This window comes from Rhea americana, unplaced genomic scaffold (genome assembly GCF_003343005.1).
Source record: "Rhea americana isolate MKP2758 unplaced genomic scaffold, rheAme1 scaffold_13, whole genome shotgun sequence".
In the NCBI taxonomy this organism is placed as follows: Eukaryota; Metazoa; Chordata; class Aves; order Rheiformes; family Rheidae; genus Rhea; species Rhea americana.
In genome coordinates, this window is record NW_028185372.1 from 3088304 (window position 1) to 3106872 (window position 18569).

The 18569-nt window shown below is 35.8% G+C and overlaps 1 protein-coding gene across 2 annotated transcripts in view; it reads right to left on the reverse strand.

Annotated features, from left to right (window-relative positions):
- Window positions 1-18569, reverse strand: part of RICTOR (RPTOR independent companion of MTOR complex 2) — a 70943-nt gene that overhangs the window by 5016 nt on the left and 47358 nt on the right. For both annotated transcript variants that reach the window (XM_085326354.1, XM_085326353.1), the window contains 15 exons: window positions 14699-14863; window positions 14059-14135; window positions 13873-13951; window positions 12972-13081; window positions 12762-12849; window positions 11918-12010; window positions 10930-11036; window positions 10031-10260; window positions 8268-9297; window positions 6937-7114; window positions 5658-5742; window positions 4094-4327; window positions 2176-2328; window positions 1191-1314; window positions 10-148 (listed from right to left, as the gene is read on the reverse strand). In XM_085326354.1, coding sequence (XP_085182480.1) covers window positions 10-148; window positions 1191-1314; window positions 2176-2328; window positions 4094-4327; window positions 5658-5742; window positions 6937-7114; window positions 8268-9297; window positions 10031-10260; window positions 10930-11036; window positions 11918-12010; window positions 12762-12849; window positions 12972-13081; window positions 13873-13951; window positions 14059-14135; window positions 14699-14863 — 2892 coding nt within the window. The remainder of the gene's footprint in view (window positions 1-9; window positions 149-1190; window positions 1315-2175; window positions 2329-4093; window positions 4328-5657; window positions 5743-6936; window positions 7115-8267; window positions 9298-10030; window positions 10261-10929; window positions 11037-11917; window positions 12011-12761; window positions 12850-12971; window positions 13082-13872; window positions 13952-14058; window positions 14136-14698; window positions 14864-18569) is intronic.

Sequence of the window (18569 nt, forward strand, 5' to 3'; positions counted from 1 at the left end):
TCAACTTACTTGTAAAAACTGTACATCTTGAAAGAGCTCCTGAATGAACCTTCGAGATGGGAGTCGAAATGTACAATGTGCTAACAAGTAGGACACCTCAGAGTAAAGGCAGATGTCATCAAACGCTTGGGGATACTTCTCCTTAATTCTGATCAACAGGAAAAAAAAAAAGTTTGAGTCCTGCACAGACTTCTGACATTTTTTTTTTAAAAAAAATCAATTAAACTTTGTCATCATTAGCAAAGCAAAACTCTTCAAAAACAGGCATTATAAATTCAGGAAGGAATTTACAAGACAATCAGAAGAGAGCATTCCTTTGTACTAAATTGGAGGAAATTTATATTAACAAGATATCTGAGAATATCTGCTCTTAAAATAATAGATGTGGGAAGCTGTGTTATCAAAGTGGCAGCCAAATGCAGCATCAATATACAGGTAACTATGGCAAAGATAAAAAGTTATAACAAGTATGAAGTTAAGGTGAGTATTTCTGCATTTTCTTTTAACAGTCGTATGTCAGTTTCCAACACAACTGTTCCAGAAGCCTAGTGTTTTGATCATGTTTAATCCCTCAATTTGTATTTCTGTATTTGTAACATGAGTTTATCTATAAATTAATTCCAGTAGCTGTACTCCTGCTTAAAGCAGGTTAGTATTTAAGATGTTACTTTCAGATTATTTTGGTTACCTGATACACCTTATTTGGGCACAAACAAAAAAAAAACCCTATTTAATTATTGCTTCTTTTTTAAAGATATATCACATACAAGAGTGTTCTAAATGATATGGGTGTACACACAAAACTATATACACTGAGATACGTAATGAAACATCAGTATGTCAGTACTTACTGTTTTGAAAAAAAGAAAAGAATAAGACATTAAAGACAAAATAGAAATTATCGAAAGGAAAATTCTTAAAAGAATGATGACAACAAACTGCTCCTGGTTGTTAATGCAAATACAGAACAGATGCCCCTAAGTGTATTACTATACATATATCTGCTGTAAAGCTTAGTGCTGCACTTCTAGAGTTAAAACTTAGCTTTTACCTTCTGTTCAGTTACTCCAGTAAAAACACTACAAAATCTGCCTATTTTTTGAGTCAGAAATAATGTGAACCTCTAAGATCTTAGAGAACATCTACAACTGAACGGTGCAATAACTGTAATTAAAAAATATTTAACTTACGTCAGAAGTCCAGTTTCATGGCCCTTAGTTCCTACTGAACTACTCAAATTGATTACTAAACGTAAGACTTCTTTCCGCAGCAGTATCCTACACACTGGTGTATCATCTGGGATTGATTTTACTCCTTGAAAAATAAATTTAACAGTATGAGATTTAAGCAGAATAGTCTTTAATTGCGTTGAACTTATGTCAGATGAATGAGTTTCAGGGTTTATGTAAATACGTATATACACAGGTATGCACGTGCATATACACATGTATGTATGCATATACGTATGCATGGTAGTCTTTTCTAAACTACCAGCAAATATTTTTTAAGTTTTGTTTGGAATGTTATTTTCACAAATTTTAACAAAGCAGTATTAAAAAAAGGTAAATTAGTGGTATTTGGAAAAAACTGAAATTACTGTAAGATTCAGTGAGTGTGCTGTCTCTGTCACTAAATGATGCTGCAAACTGGATGACACATTAGCTATTCTGTTTGTATCAGATGTTCAAAGTTAGCAACAAGCTATTTCACAAAAAATTACGATAATGTAAAATATAAAAGACAAGTTCAAAAAAGTAATCACTTTCTCTTTGCAGAAATACAAATGATGGTATTAAATTTCTACACTTTAAAGGTCTTTCATAGGAGACAAATTCAGTGATTTATTTATTCATTAATTTTTTTTTAACCTACTAATACTAGTGAAAAAAGAAAATCTATTTGATTGTAATGTAGGATACAGGTTACCTGCAAAAATGCCATATAGCCTAGGCAGAAGAATTTGAAAGTATATTCTCCCATCGGCCCTTAAACACAGAGCTGCTACTTTCACTGATAATGATTAGGGCACACAAAGGGTACATTATTTTTGTTTCGTTTTGTTTTTGTAAGTAATGCACATTAGTTTGTTGCAGCAAGTATAAATAAAATACTATTTTCCCAATGCCTAAGACTACTTCAAAGTTTTTGTCTTTAATATTCATAAAGCAAACTTACCTAGTACAAGCTCTGTACTCTTAGTGCTACTAGCTGAACCATGGGATACTGCGTCGCTACAGCCTGAAATTCCAGAAAATTTGGAGGAATGCACATCTAAGTGATTGTGTATGGTCTGCCCACACCAGTCAGTATATGGAACGTCTGAAAAATCTAACAAAATGTTGCATCTTTGTTATTAACATTTTTCCTCACTTTAAATGCTTATCTTAAATTTATTAAGAAATTTAAGTATGCAAGATGCTGATACACTAAATATGGTAACTGTTGGCATACAAAGCAACATTCAGCTGGGAAACTGGATGTGGGGTTTCAGACGGATCACGTTTAGTTATTTAAAAAAAATTATTAAAAACACACTGAAAATACACAGGGGAAAGTAATCAACTCTTAAGCACTGATAGAAGCCTGAAGAACTATAACCCAACATACAGCTTGTACCGATATATGCATGCGCTATTTTACATCATTTTAAAAGAATGATCAGAGATGACCGTGTTGCTGTCTTGCATACACACAACTTTTTTGCTCATAGAATTACCATACGTCTTGCAGAAAGTGCTCCAATTCAATCCAAAGAAGGATGGGACAAAAAATAAGACTGTTCTGAGATGGTTTCACTATTCACAGTACTTTGGATGAAAGGAGATGAATACAAAATCCAAGTTTGCAATTATTATGCAGTTAAAAGAACTGGAGAAAAACATGGGCTTGAATGGAACTCTGGAAATCAGCTAGTCCAATCGTCTGCCCAAAGAAGGGCTCATTTCAAAACTAGATCAGATTGCACCTGATCTATCCAAGGATAGAGACTTCAGAATATTTCTGGGCATCTGTTCAGTGCTTAACCACCCTCACTGAGGAGGGTTTTTCTCCATATGTTCAACTGGAATTTCTGCTGCTACTGCACATGACAACTGCCTCTTGTCCTTTTGCTGTGTGCCTCTGAGAAACATCTGTCTGTCTCTTCTGGAATCTCCCTCATGGTATTTGAGGACAGTAGTTAGGGACTAACTATTTTTCTCCTCTTGAGCCTGAACTCACTCCAGCTCAGCTCCGTCAGCCATTTCTCACCTTCTGCAGATCACCCTCAAGTCCATCAGTACTCTTTACACTCCCTAGTCTCTTTGCAAGTTATCATGCTTCTCAATACTCATTAGACTTCTGTATCAAGAATGAACTGTAAATTAAAGACATGTCGAGTCCCGAAAAGTTCCTAATACTCTGCATCTCTGCTTCCTCCCTGAAGCACTGGCTATGACTAGATCTATATTGTCATTTTAGCTCTGATGAGGAGTGCATTGCGAAGCAAATCTCAACATCTACCTGCTTTGGTATGGTTCACCCCGTGGAGCAGACTGCATGCAGACTGCATTCCCTTTGGGATGAAACTAGATGTAGAAGTACACTCCAACTGTTAACTGATATTTAATCCATGGATGCAGATCACAGCTAGACTGAAATAAATCCTTTTGAGGTGTATATATAGTGTCATCAGCTCCTCGGCACCAATTGTTTTGCCTCACAGGTTTGCTGTGAAGATGAAATGAAGACAGCACCTCTGTCTTGTTGATAGATGCAGTATAGTGCCTCAATTCTCCTGAAAAGTGTGCAATTCACTAAAAAAGTTCCCATTAACTGCACGTTTCTTAAGAGGTACCCTTGGAGGTGTTTTGATTTGTAATCAATCTTTCAGAATTACAAAAATGGAGACAAATGAGACTTCACATCCCAAAATTTAAATACATTGTTTTACTTTTAAATAACATGGGAGATCTACCAATTCATAAAACAGCACACTTGCACACAGAGGAAATCTACACTGTTCAGAGGAAACTAGAGGGAAAAAAAAAAGATCAACGTAATTCAGAATTTTTCTTCATACTTTTATCACACTTCTCCACAAGAGAACACTAACCTGCTCGACTATATGAAGAGTTCACTTTGTTGTTAGGCTGATAACCCAGTATTTGAATGCAGACACAATAAAGGCAGTTCTCATCTGTGTGCTCCTGTAGTCCAGTATCCTCTGTATTTTCTAAAAACTGAGAGGCATCTGAACGGCTAGTATTCATTATTTCTGTCAGACTGATCTGCTGTCGAAGCATCTGAAAAGGACTTTTGACAACATCACTTGTACCTGATGGAAGACCTGCAGATAAGCAATTAAACATCAGAAAAAACAAAAATTGCACAACAAACAGTTAATATAACATTATTTGAATTATATTTCTCCTTTCAAGGTTGAACTAAAAAAAAAAAAAAAAAAAAAAACACACTAGGCAACTTTTTGGAATGGTTAAGCTCCAAGTTCTGTTAGTATTACAGAAATAAACATAGCATTTTAGTCTTAGCTTATCTGCAAAGGATACAATTAAACCTATAAACACACATACTGTAAGATGATATGTGGTAAAGCCTGATGTTATTTCAACATTAGTAATACTCATGTAATACTATTATGTTATGAGTTTTCATAGCATTAAATGAGATTGGTAAAACAATATGCCAGTTGTATACAAATGACATATGCACAAATGAAAACAAAGACACAATTTTAAAAACAATGACTTAGTGCCTGTAATAGCAAGAAACTAGACTCAACAATGCAGAAGCAAGCCTAAGGCACTTCAGTGACATGCTCTTCCCAGAGTGGAGAAAACCAACAAATGCAATTCTGAACAAGAGTTACTTTACACCAAACTTACAAACTACAAAAACACACTTTCAATAAAATCAGCTTTATATATTACATTAACAAAACAAAATTAAAAAAAAGGTCATTAAGATGCATCTATTTGGATGTTCAATGTGCTTGTGATAAAGTTCCAGATAACTGAGAAGCAAGACAACAGCTATCCTATACTACTCTAAAATCAGTATCATCAATGCTCCTTTTTTAGCTGTCCTACTAAAAAGTCACATACTGATGCCCTACATGTTTCTGACTACTCTGGAGTAAAAAGGAAGCGCATTCCAGAACAAGCCAGGCATTACAGAACACTTGCAATTCTCTTGAACCATGTTCCATCACTTCCGCTGATCTCAACTGTCACAGAAACATCACAGAAAGACAAAATTTACTTTCTAAAATACACACCTAACATCTTTATTGGTACCTCTAAATCCACATGTAATCAAAGGGGAATCAAATTGTAATGGTTGAGTATGTATGCAGTATTATACTTTATCTTAGTTTAAAATGTTACTTCAATCCACTGTCACTATCAGTCTTCGCAATACCTTACATTATAGCAAAAGACAGAGGTGGATCATGTTTTTGTTGCTTTCAAGTAACATCGCATTATCTTGAACTACGTTAAACAAAGAGTTAATGGTCTGTTATCCTGAAAGCCAGAACAGAGCTCTCAAAACTCAACAGCAAAATAACCTCTTTTTTTTGTAAATAACCCCCACCCCCCCACCCCACTAAACAACAAACATACAAAAACAATAGAAAGGTACAGAAGAGGAAAAAATACCTCCCACATCAGGTGCAAAGACCCTAGCTCCACGATCATCAAATGGAGGTGTGGTTTTCTTCTGGAAATATGGAGTTTCCTTTACCTGGAATGTTCAGGTGAAAGCTAAAATAAGGCCAGATAATCACATACAAAGGAAAAACATATTTTCTTCAGGAAAACTGTAGGAAAAAGATGTAATCAGAAGTGGAAGTCCAGGATGGATTCCTGAAAACTAAAAAAGGCCAGTGAGAAAAAGCAGGTTTGTGAGTGAGCATTTTTGAAGCAGACTCTTAAATATTCAGTAAACAGCAGAAAACAGTGGTAACAGGCTGTAAGGAAGTTTGTGACCCAGAAATGACTATTCTGGATCTGTCCCTGATCACTCCAGAATACTGGAGATGTCTCAGGAGAACAGAGCAAAAAAAGAGGCATTCCAGAAAAAGTTGAGAGAGAAAATTGAGGCAGCAAAAATAGGCCATCAAGACTGTGGAAGAGTAGTAAAAGAAAAATAGAGTAGTAATTTCATAAAGGAGGAACAGAAGCAGGAATGATGGAAGATCCTGCCTTTGCTCTAGTTTTAGTATTTTTTGAGATTAGTTCACTTAATCTTTGATTTTCAAACCTAAATTCCTTTCTTACTAAAGGATAGGGAAGACATCGATTTACTTTTGATATAGACAATGTCCTGTTGGTGATGAATCAAGTAACAGAATATTAAACCTTGTGATGTGTCAGTTTCTACTCAACTAAGTAGAAAAAGGAAGAGAACCGTTAAGACACTGAGATAATTTGCTTTACCTTAAAYGCATCTCTGGGGTTAAATAATGTAATGCAATGGTATAGTGATAYAAATGTAAATAAAATAGTTTTAAATCAAGAGAACATGGTAGCAAGAACTTTCTGCAAGATTTTATGTACTTTATGATTGACTAATGAATAAACTAAATAGGTATTAAGAAAAGCCCATAAACTATGCCAATTTTAGTATAAGAACAGTCCATCAACTAGAAGTCCTAAGACAGCATATTCATGTTACACCATTTAACGCTCCTCTAGCCCATTTTATGTTATCATTTGCCTAACAACGCATACTCAGATACTAGGATAAAAACAGAGCAGAGCTCTTCTGTAAATAGGGTTAGAAAAGGAACTCCTGTTCTCCCAAACACATTCCTTTAAAGGAAGTACCACATTATGTTTTCCTTATTTTTGCAGTCTTATCTATTTGGATAAAAATGCCACAGTTTGCCTTTAATCAGAATGAAAATGCAAATACATTAAATTATCATATAAATACCTGAAATATTTCATTGATATCCACTGGGAGAGCAAGGCCAATGTAATCATCAGAACTACCATATGTAGCATTAGAAACCATGGAGCGAACAGAGGAGGAACGCTGAAGTGTGTTTTGGTTAATAGGACTTAATAAGTCTTCTTTATCTAACGAAGCATAACTTAAAGCTTTCATGAACCTGTAACATTAAAGGAGTAAATCACAATCTTTGTAAATCATTCATTCCGGCACATTACAAATAAGGAGGACTGCTGACAAAGACTATCTTCATCTTCCCATTGTAAAACCTAGACTTGTTAACTCTTTCTCCTGTATTCAAGAGACTATTACCCACGTTCCACCTCCCACTCCCCATGTTYTGGCACTGGGCACTTACTGATGTCGCTGCCTAGCGGCAGCTCTCACCTGTACTACCTGAAGTAGGAAACCAGCACCTCATTGTCATTTTATTCCCTTACTGTCCTCTGAAGGTGTAGTATTTGCCTAAAAGTGCTTCTGATTGGTTTTATTGCTTTCAACAACCTTTAACTGAAATGGACTAGAACCACTAACACAGTGAGAAACCAGACCTCAGCAGCATCTATAGGTTAAGTTGTTTTAATCTTCTCAAACCACAGCCATCATCAGAGCTACAAGCACTGCAATGATTTCAGTTCAGTGTTAAACAGATCATTTAAGTCAAACCGATTTGCTGAAGGTTACCCASGAGGCCTGCGACAGAGCAAGGAACAGTACCTCCATTTTCCCTCATGCAGCTGACCCACTTTAAAAATATCTAATGCTACTCAACAAGAAAAAGGTGGCATCTCAATCTAAAAATAAACTTGATGAGTAAAAATCTTTGCTCTGTTGAAGCTAGAAGCCAAACTCACATTCCTGTTCAGCAGAACCTGTATCTCACCTCAAAGTCACAGTGAGCACAAGAGCATATAGGCAGCACTCCACATCCTAAAGTCTCACCAAGTGAGGCAGAAAAAACTATTTTCTGAGAAAGATATCCAAATCACGCAGAGTTTGGTTTCACTTCAACATCAGTAATGTTGTCAGTGCAATTTTCTTTCCATAACAAAACAATTAGCAGGAAGAAAATGCGATGGAAGAAAACATAGCCCTTCGACACTCTAATGGGATGAAAGGGAGTGAGAACAGCTATGCACACTGGGCTTCTCTTACAGCACTTCAGAAGTTCATTCTCATTAGCCTGTTATTCTCCTAACATCTGTACTGCTTTCAGTGAAGTTATCAGTCACCAGGCAGCAGCTGTCACTTTTAGCTGAAGTTGGAAAAAAAATATTAGAAAAATAAGAACAAATGAGAACATAATCTCTTACCGACTTGGGGTTAGTCGAGAGTCCAGGCTGCCAGACTTCATGGTAATAGTGTCAGTAAACAGCACATCCTTTGCTGGAGATGCTAGAGCTTCTGAGTGAGACAGTGAGGGATGCATCCTCTGCTGTTGTAAGCGTTTTAGTGTAGCATAGCCAAAGGCATCTCGAGAACTTGTATAGCTGAAGTTATAGTCAGCAAGACTTTTTATTGTAGCAAGAGAAGGAGCTTTAAGGGACTGGGCTCTTCGAGGAAGTGTATGAGAAGACCCTGGTGGTACCAGGGACACAGAATTTGATTTTGAGAGAGGCAGGTGGTTAGATTGTGGTGTCGAACAGTAACTTGGTTTAACTGTTTTTGTGCTTACCACAGTACTCAAACTCCCACAGTCAGTGTCTACATTCGTAGTGTCCACACCTACAGTCTCCCTTGAAGGGCTAGAGCTCATTGAGCTTATGCCACTCGTTGTGGTATCTGTGTTAAAACTTAAGCTACGGCTCTTGAAATGTGTTTGGGTAGAACCATCTCCTATTAGCCTTTCTCGGCTTGTGTTTTCCCGGTGATTTTCGTTTCCAAGACCTTTTGGCAGCCTCAAATCATTTTCTCCAATACTTGGGGTGCTATCAGTATCTTCTGTGTGCTTACTTCCAACAAAAGAAGTTTCTAATCGTAAAGTCTGGATTTTAGGAACTCTGAAAACAGGGTTGAATTCATCCCCAGGAGTAAAGTCTATGCTACTGGAAGGTTCTGTTACAGTACGATTTCGCCTCAGGCCTGATTTACTGTCAGATGATGCCAGTTTTCCTCCTTTTGGATCACTGCTACTTCTGTGCTTTTTATTAGGTAGAGTGAGTGAGTTTAAAATGCGATTTTTCACAAGTCTGCTAGAAGAAAAAAAGGGAAAGGGACTACGGTCTTTGTCCTTTGACGGTCCAGGTCTGTCATAAAATATTTGTTCTGCATCTTCAGTAATATCTAGGAAGAACGTGCTAGTGGAAGTACTGCCAAAACGGTCATCCTCCATGATAAACATACCTGAAATTATATGAGATGCTTGTCACTGAAATCAAACATTTCTTCACATGATATGAACTAAGTTGCAAAAAGGTAAGTTATTCTAAAAAGTCAGAATCAGATTATGAAGTCTGTTGCAACTTTCAAGTCAACACTCTTCCTTCAGAACCTCGTACAGTAAATTAAGTATCTTTAAGAATACTTGAGCTGAAGATTTCATTGCTCTAAAACAAAAAACCTGCACTGAAATAATCCTAACTTCTGGAGATCACACTGCTTTAAAATAGATAATGCACTCCTTTCACGATACTTAACTATGGTATATTTCTGAATTTAAATTTCAAGTATCAATTRCAAAATTAAAATGTATTAAATACATAAAATGTATGAAGACTATAAATACAGTAATACTGTATACATAGAATGTTTTCTAGATTTTCTTTTGAGGACATAAAAGTAAATGTATCTTTATACCTAGGTATGGAGTTTTCTATGGAGGATTACAGCAAACTGGCATATATTGACTTCAGAACTTACTCTAAACGTTAAAAGTTCTTGCCCTTTAAGCCAAAAGCAAGTCTGAGACATTGCTCTGCTCTCCTCCCTCTCACTCGTCTACATTTTCTCTCTGTGAGTGTAAATAGCCCTATCCTCTTGCTCACACCCTTCTTTCCTGCATTAGCACCTTTAAAACATCTGCTTTAACGTCATCTTGCCATAAGGCGGGTAAGAACGCTTGCAATTTTTTACTTACTTGAAGGTGCAGATTCACTTTCACTGTTATGCCTAGAACTGGTGGACTCAGAGTTCAAGCTAAGGGTGCTAGGTATAGAAGAAAGTTCATTGCAGAGCTGTTCCATGTCATCAGGTACCACTGGCCATGGTTGCCTACGACTGTGTCTCACTGCATCCCAGTTGTGATGTTTCAAAATGTCACATCCTTGTTTAGTTTTGGCTATTAGACCAAGCACGTAGACGCAGGTTCTGTGTTCAATGTACACATAGAAAGAGCAGCAATATAGCATCCAGTTTAATCACTTGTTTTTAAAGGAAACAGTTTCAAAACAATTCAGCAGAAACTTCACAAAGTTGCTAAGCAGCTTTTTGTTCCTATTTTTTTTCTTTTTGTGAAAAAATTGAAGCTTAAATAATACAGTAAAATATCTGCAAACATAAACCTATAAAAATAAACCCTAATTATTACAGAAACCTAGATGCATATAATAAAAAAGTTTGTTTTCTTTAAAGGACAAACATAAAAGTAGGAGTAGTATTAGGAAAAAGATTATCTACCTATGCTCTCTTCTAAAGATTTGAAAGCAATAGTGAAGAAAATGACAGAATAATAAATTGATTGCAACAGGGATATAGGTAGTAAATATTTTGATTACTTTAAAAAGAGAGAAAGAGTGTGCAAGAGTGAGCAAGCAGGCTTGTGAGTGTGCTTTATCTTCTTTTTTCATAGCTTCCTTGGCTTACTGCATGTACTTTCAACTTTCTTACACAATCCTGAAATCTTCTCAAACTTTGTCACTGATGATCTTTAATGACCAACTTCAAAATAAGTGGTAACCTTTCCTTAGAGCACATGAATAAAATGTTATTTATGGAATATGGTCTGTAAATTTCATGTTTAAAATCAAATAMACATACCCTCTAACGGAGAGAACCTCACAATGCTGGGCAAGTGCCATTATATCAGGGATTACATTCTCCTCTTGTAGCAAGTTAAGACCCCAATTTGATGATCCAATGTTGCCCTGGAACAAAACAGTTTGTCAAGTATGTTTAAATTTTGATTTTACCTGCAGCACCATTGAACAAAAAGCCTTTCACTTGCTAGTTGAGGTGCTGCACATTCAAGTCACATCCTCTCAAAGCTATTAGCAATTTGAAACTTATCCTTTCTGGTATTTCCTAGTTGTCCAAATCCAATAAAGGGCTCAGGACACCATGTATAATACCCAGAACTGGTCACAGTTAACAGCTATGTAGCTGTCAGCAGCCTGCAGTAAAATCTGAAGTTTACTTATTTAACATCCCTCTTGCAAAGGTATTTCCTTACATATCTACAATGTCTTCCACTAACAGTCAGCTTGGACAAACATTTCAAAATAAACTTTAAGGAAGACAGGAAAAAGGATAGAAAAACACTTTAGGTGTTAAAACAACTTTACAAGTGTATCTTTGACAGGTACAGACACCAGGTTCTCCCTGTTCACACAACTATCACAGGTGTCATGAGATATATTCAAAAGCATCAACATGGGCAGCCAACTTTATTCCAGAAACACTGAGTTTAGAAGCACCGTACTGACTATATTAAAAATATACCATAGCAACTTGTAACCCCTTGTTCCATACTAACACTGGATCTATTTGTAGCAATCTGTTCTTTTTCTTTGTTAAAAAAATAAAAAACCAAAAATCCCAACAATTAAAAAACAGAACAAAGTTGATATAAATAAAATATTTATATGAAAGCCCAGTTAGTTTACAGAGAGTCAACTTGGAAAACTATACCCCTCTATGACAGAATTCCTAAATAATTGTTTTAAAACATTTTGCTTAGTTATTTCAGGATCAAAAAGTTACAAAAGAACTGAAATAGATTTACAAACTTCTTGTACATATTACTAACCAAGGCCCAAAGAGCTGCTTTGAGCTGCTTAATTCCTTCCCACTTTTCCAGCATTGGGGAACGAACAGTGTAACTTAGATCTGGAACAATACTCTGAAGGAGAAAAAACAAACCAAAAAAAGAACTTAGTTCATAACAAAAAGTAGACTTCAGTGAAACATGTTCTCTTCCATTTTTACTAAGAGTAAAGCACTGTTTAAGTATGCACCCTAAAATAAACAGTGATAGTTCTGGTATAATGAGGATAAGTTATCAGCACTGAACGCATCAGGTTTAATTCAGATTTTTTTTTTTAATGATAAATTCATTAGATTAACCCACTGCATTATGTAAGTGTTCTCTTGAAATTTTCAATCATCAAAAATAATTCAATTAATCATATTGTAAGCCTAATTTAAAAAGTCAATTTATTTAAATAACTAGTTCAGGGTTTGTTTTCTTAGTTTTTACAGTAAAAAGAATAATTTTTGTCATCTCTATTTATCTTTTTACATTTATAAGAGAACAGACAGTTTGACAACAGTCATTACAGGTTTCACATTTGTATACAGAACAAAAAATTATTTCTACTGTTAACTTGCTTGCTATTTGATTTTTTTTGCTGTTCATTTTAGGAAAATTTTGCAAAGTATATCTCTAGTATTTCAGCATCAGGAAGGAATTTTACATGAAGTCACATGGCAAAAGACTATCCTCACAAATTTTTATCTCCATATAGTTGAAGACTTTCATAATCTACCAATTTTGCAGTGACTGTTTACATGATGATACCTTTTAAAACAAACTTATTTTAAAGGATTACAGTACTCTAACTGTTAAAATTATTAATAGTTAATATTCTGACCTGAGATTCCAATAAATGGCAGCCTGTTTTATGGTGCACCAGTTGGCCATAAAGGTGAACTGGCAGGTAAACATGTGGTCGTTGTAATCTAGTAGAAAGAGAAGTTAATGACTTCATAGCAATTATGAAATTTTCTTTTAAAGTACATTACATTACAGTGTATTAACTCTGAGTTTTAGGAGAAAGAAGAATCTTTTGGAAAGTGTTTACCTTTGGTTGCTCCGACGAACATAATTATCACCATCAACAGGTTTGCGATATGTGGTAAGTGCTTCATTAAGCTGTTCTTCAATCAGCTCAACATACTTTAAATTATATTCCTGAAAGATGACAGATAGATTGAAAAACCACAGTTAAGTGTCTTATGGTTTTATAGTATGATACTTTACAAGAAAAGAACAACTAAAGGGCTCCTTTTAATGAAGGCTGAATTTTTTATGATCTGAATTCAGACTCACCATAATGCACTTCATACATACAATCATCTTTCACAGAATCTAAAACTGATTACATTATTAGTTCAGGAAATTTGTTAAAGAGGGAGCGAGGGAAGGAGGAAAGCTATCACTTCTTTTTCTAACTTGAACAATCTCAACAGAATTCCACGCATTTCAGTACTCTTATTTTTCTTAGTGAGACTTGTGTTGCTATTTACTTTCTAACAGTGTAGGCTAATTGAATTTTCATGATACCTAGATTTAACTTTCATTAGGAAAAGCCATAGGTGACAAGTGCCTTGAAAAGCAGTAACCCTTTCTGCAGTTCTCTAGATACAATTTTACACAACCATTTGAGAAGTTCAGTAAGTCGCTGCAGTTCTTAATTTTTGCGCTATGGTACATAAATTAAAATAAAAATAAAGGTGAGGTGCTGGCAAAATCAAAAGCATGTATGTACAGAGAAGCTATGAAACTAAGTTTCAAATGTCAACAAAAAGCCGATCTTTTTCAAGAAAATCGTAAGTCACTGCAGCAGTAAATGTACTAGCATCAGCAATACATGCGTGAACGTACAATATTTTTCACAGCCTTTAAGTTCCTGAAGCTTTGTATTCACACCCTTCCAACTTTTAAATTTCAAGTGAATGCACACTTTATATTCTTAGTATTACCTTTTGCCACTTCTCCATTTGTTTTGTTACATAGCCTCTTTCATTGAGATAGGAAAACCCCTTTGGAATAGACAGAAATCTGAAAAGTAACATTAGACAGTCAGTACTCCACTGAAAAATAAATCATGTAATTTGAATGTTTACTATTTTCTCAGCGTAAAGTGAAATGGCATACTCAATATTTACCTTAGGAGTAGAAGCAAACCCTTGTCTCCAAGATGAGAAAGAGCTGGTTTCATTTGGATAAGGGCATGAAGATTGGCCTAAAATAAAAATGCATATGGAACATCTCAGCACTACGTAACTACGAAAATTACAACAACAGTCTGTCAGCAGTGAAGTAACAAGTATTTCATGAAAGGAGGCATCAAACATACTAAGCTTATCCTAATATTATCCACTTTAACTGCCTTCTGTCATTAAGTCTGTATTACTTCACAAAAAGTATAGTATCAAAATACCTAAATGAGTCTAAATTAGCATTTATAAGTAATCATTATCTACAGGTCTACTCATTCTTCTCATTAATACTGCAATCTTTTTAGCAAGKGGCCTGTATACTATTAAGGAGTCCATTAATGATAACAGAATCACAGAATCGTTGAGGTTGGAAAGGATCTCTGGAGATCAGCTAGTCTAAACCTCCTGCTCAAGAAGGGTCACCTAAAGCAGGCTGCCCAGGAGACCAAAAAGCAAACTGTCAGTAGCCTGCTGTATGTTTTTACTGGGCAATAAATGCCTATATTTCCACTAAAGAAAAAGAAGAAAAAAAAAAACTTATGGAGTTGCATACTAAAATGAGGTTGAAAAGGTAAATGATGCTCACCTTGTCTTCACATGCTTCATCTAGAATATCAAGTGCCTCTGAAGAAATAGTTTTATTTTTATCATGTAACTGGGTCACCAGTAACTCAATCCCCCAGTTGCTGAAGAACTCTACATTTGCTCTCAGTAATACTCGTAAGTGTTTTGTTGCATACAACCTGCAGCTCTGCAAAAATCAAGGGAAATGCTTGTTTGAATGGAAGAAATATAACTAATGCTGTTAATGATTCTTCATTTTTTAAAAATATATTTTGAATTGCAGTATTTTATAGTATGTAACTGTGATATTCACTTCAGGCATTAAAACCACAGTCTATTAGAGATCTACTTCTCTTTTGCCAAATGGTGAATTTAAGTCTGAGATCAGAAGTAATCTGGTCACTGCAAGTCTCATCAGAAAGTCTTTACCAGTTAGTCATTTCCAGTGATGACACCAAATAGAAAGTAAGTAGCACAGAAGGAGAAATACCATGTAAATAGTCAATACAATTTCATACATTTTTCATGTATGCAATGGTTTGAAAAAGACTTTGATCAACAAGCAAACCTTAGAACCTCAGGAGAATTTGTTTTGGTAACTTAAATGGTTTTCTGAAAGTATCCAATCTTCACAGATACTCTGAAAACCTTCGAAATGTAAAATTTTTATTTTATGTAGTAAGACAGTTCTCCAACATTTAGATTTGTGTTTTTCTGAGTGATGGCAGAATGAATTAAGTACTTTGTCAGTTCCAGTATTGCTGTTCAAAACTTGAACAACAGCATAAACTGATTAACATTTTTACTAGAGAAATTACATGCAAAAAAGAAGCAAAACAGACAACCTACAAGAATTTGCACAGGCAGTATCCTGACTGCTGGAGTAAGCACAGAACATCCTTGATGAAACTCACTGGGAAAGGTGTTATCTTTACTTAGACAAACATTCTTGGAAAAGAATCAGGTGCCCAAACCTTTCCTCATGTCTTCAGTCCTTATACTTTACAAATGTGATACCTACAACCAAGTAACTTTTCTATACATTAAACCATAAATGATCCGCACTGGGACAGACCTGCAAGTGTGCACCATAAGAGACAGGTGAATTAGTGCAGTTTGGGCAGCACTGTCTAGGTTAGCAATAGCTTTTGGAGTTGTCTCAGATTTTTCTCCAGAAATACTTGTATGTACGGCTTCAAAGAAAATGGGAGTAGAAAATGTGCCTGTGCATAGTCCATCTCAAAATGTTTCATTAGTTAATCTTCCCACATATCATCTGCGCATATTGACTTTTTGAATATACAGAGGGTTGCTTTTTTATTTTTGGGGGGCTTGTTTTTTATTTTTTTTTTATTTTTTGGAGAGAAAGCAGCAAGGACACAATTCAATTCAAGTATCAGGAATGACAGTGGCAACAGCGATTCCCAACGGAGCTAGGCCAGGCTGCATATCTTTTCAAAATGGCTTGCATACATGCCAAGTGATTCTTTGTACGTGGAACAGGTGACTAGGAATACATTTAAGGAATGAGCAAGAACCAGTACGCTAAATGATCACTTGATCTCAGTGCTAAGCCTACAGAATAACAATAATATGAAACCAGAATTCAGCGTCACATAGTTCAAGAGTTAGAGTGAGTCTATAAAGAACCATAGCTACCACTGTAAATATAGCAAAATCAAAAGTTAAGTTTTCACTTCCTGAAATACTCCCTAAAAATGAATTAATTCATCCAGATAGCTGTTGCAGAAGAAGCAAAATTTTTCTATTTAGAGAAGGAAAAGATGAAATGGACCTTCTGACTCTGATGGGACAATAAAATGACAAACTAAATTCACTGCAGGTCAGTATGAAATGATGAGCTGGGGGGGGGGGGAATTCCAATCTTACATACACAAGAGGATCTGAGCCATTTTTCTTCCACCCAAGGAAAAGATCTTATTAATTAATATTAGTTAGTTCTGTGGAACCTCTGATGTGGTGCTGCAAAAACACTGCTTTAATTTCAACCAGCTCAAAGTCTTCAGACAAGGCCATAGCTTCCATGGAGTAAGATAACCTGAACATATTTCCCAAACCAGAGGGGCAAAATCCAGCATTGCACCTCCAGCTGCAGTGACATTCTGAAATATTTTTATTTTTGACAAGAACAGAAAGGAAAAACAGTGAAGAGGATATCTGAGGAAACAGACACCCCCACACGCTCCAAATGCCAGGAGTTCCTTATTTTTACTGCTAAAGGCTCTCATGTGTGATAAAGTAAGTGAGACGTCAGCAGGTTCAGCTGATTACACACAGTTCAGCACAGATGCTAGAAGACCTAAGACATGTCTACCCCTTTAGCCACCTGTGAAGGTTTAAGATAAAATGTTAGGTTATGAACTGCAGCAGTTGAGAAGATGACACTGCCTATTCTGCTGTTTCTATCATGAACTGGTAGAAAGGCAGCTGAGGCAGCACTAACTTGCTTCAGCATGAGTCACCAGAGCACATCAGAAGGCATGTTAGGAAAGGCTTCTGCTTCACTGATCAAAGATGTTGCTCTGTGTTTTTGTTGCATATAGTCACCCCAAAACGCCCCTCTCTCCTTCTAATGTGGAAGTGACTCATTTTACTGAGACACTCATTAACAAATGGAGAAYGCACCTACCTTACAGCTCTGAGTGGCTGTAAAAGGTGTTTGAGGCTATAACCACAGTTAACCCCCAAATAAGAGCAATGCCAGCTCTTCAAATGACCAGGAGCTAGTAATAAGATATTTCATTGAAATAAATCTCAGGAAATCAAAATTTTTAAAGAAAATTATCTTTTTTTCCCCTACAAACATAGCTTTTTTAGAAGTTATATCTAGTTCCATGCATTTTTTTCCTTTAAGTAGAATTTAGAAGCCAGATACAATATATAGATTAATATCAAAATCTGTCTTCCAGATTATAAATTGATACAACTCCTTCCATAGGCATTCTCTTGCTATTTCCWATATAGACTCTGTGTACCTGATGTGAACCATCAGGTTCTCATCAGAAATCATTCAAAAGGGAAGGTGGGAGGGCTTGTGAGTGCCTTACTTGAACTCAATTGCATGTTCATTATTAAATAATTCACTTGTTCAAGGTGATAGAACGTGACCTATATTAATACTTAAAAATATATCTTCCTTATGGGACAGAGCAATGAGYGAGTATAAACTGCAGTAAGCTGCCTTCTCTCCCTCCCCCCCATCATACCTGACAAATAACAGAGGACTACATTTTATTTTGCTGGTGACAACAGTATTTGAGAATTTCGGATCATAAAAATTGAGGAAATAGCAGATACTAATATCTAAACAAATGTACTTCCAAATTACTCATCAGTCAATGAAACAGCCCATGGTTAACTGTCTCAGTACTCTTTGCAGTATCTCATTCAACTTGGAATTGACTACTCCTAACATTTCACATGATTATTTTAATTTCTGAAAGAGATCTGTAGTTGTGTCAATTACAAAAGTACCACCAAAACACAGTTAATACCAGATTAATAAGAAAAGGTTTATAGTTTGGAATGTTTTTTTCACACTTCAATCTTCTATCGGGGCACTGGTGTATGGGCCCAATAGAAACACTAACAAGGGCATTTTCTCCAAGAGGCAGCACTGGCATTACTTCATATGCCAAGCATTGCCAAAGGAGTTCTCAACAGGTCTCTCTCTCTCTCTCTCTCTCTCTCTCTCTCTCTCTCTCTCTTAATAGAATTCAATTTTCTCCTTAAAATCTCCACAGGTCATGTTCCACAACAAAAATATATTGGAATGAGCACACGTAAGCAGGAAAAGAATTTCAAAAAGGAAGTAAATAAATTTTATGAAGGTACAAAAGTCATCTGTGCCTAATGCACATGTAGATTCACTC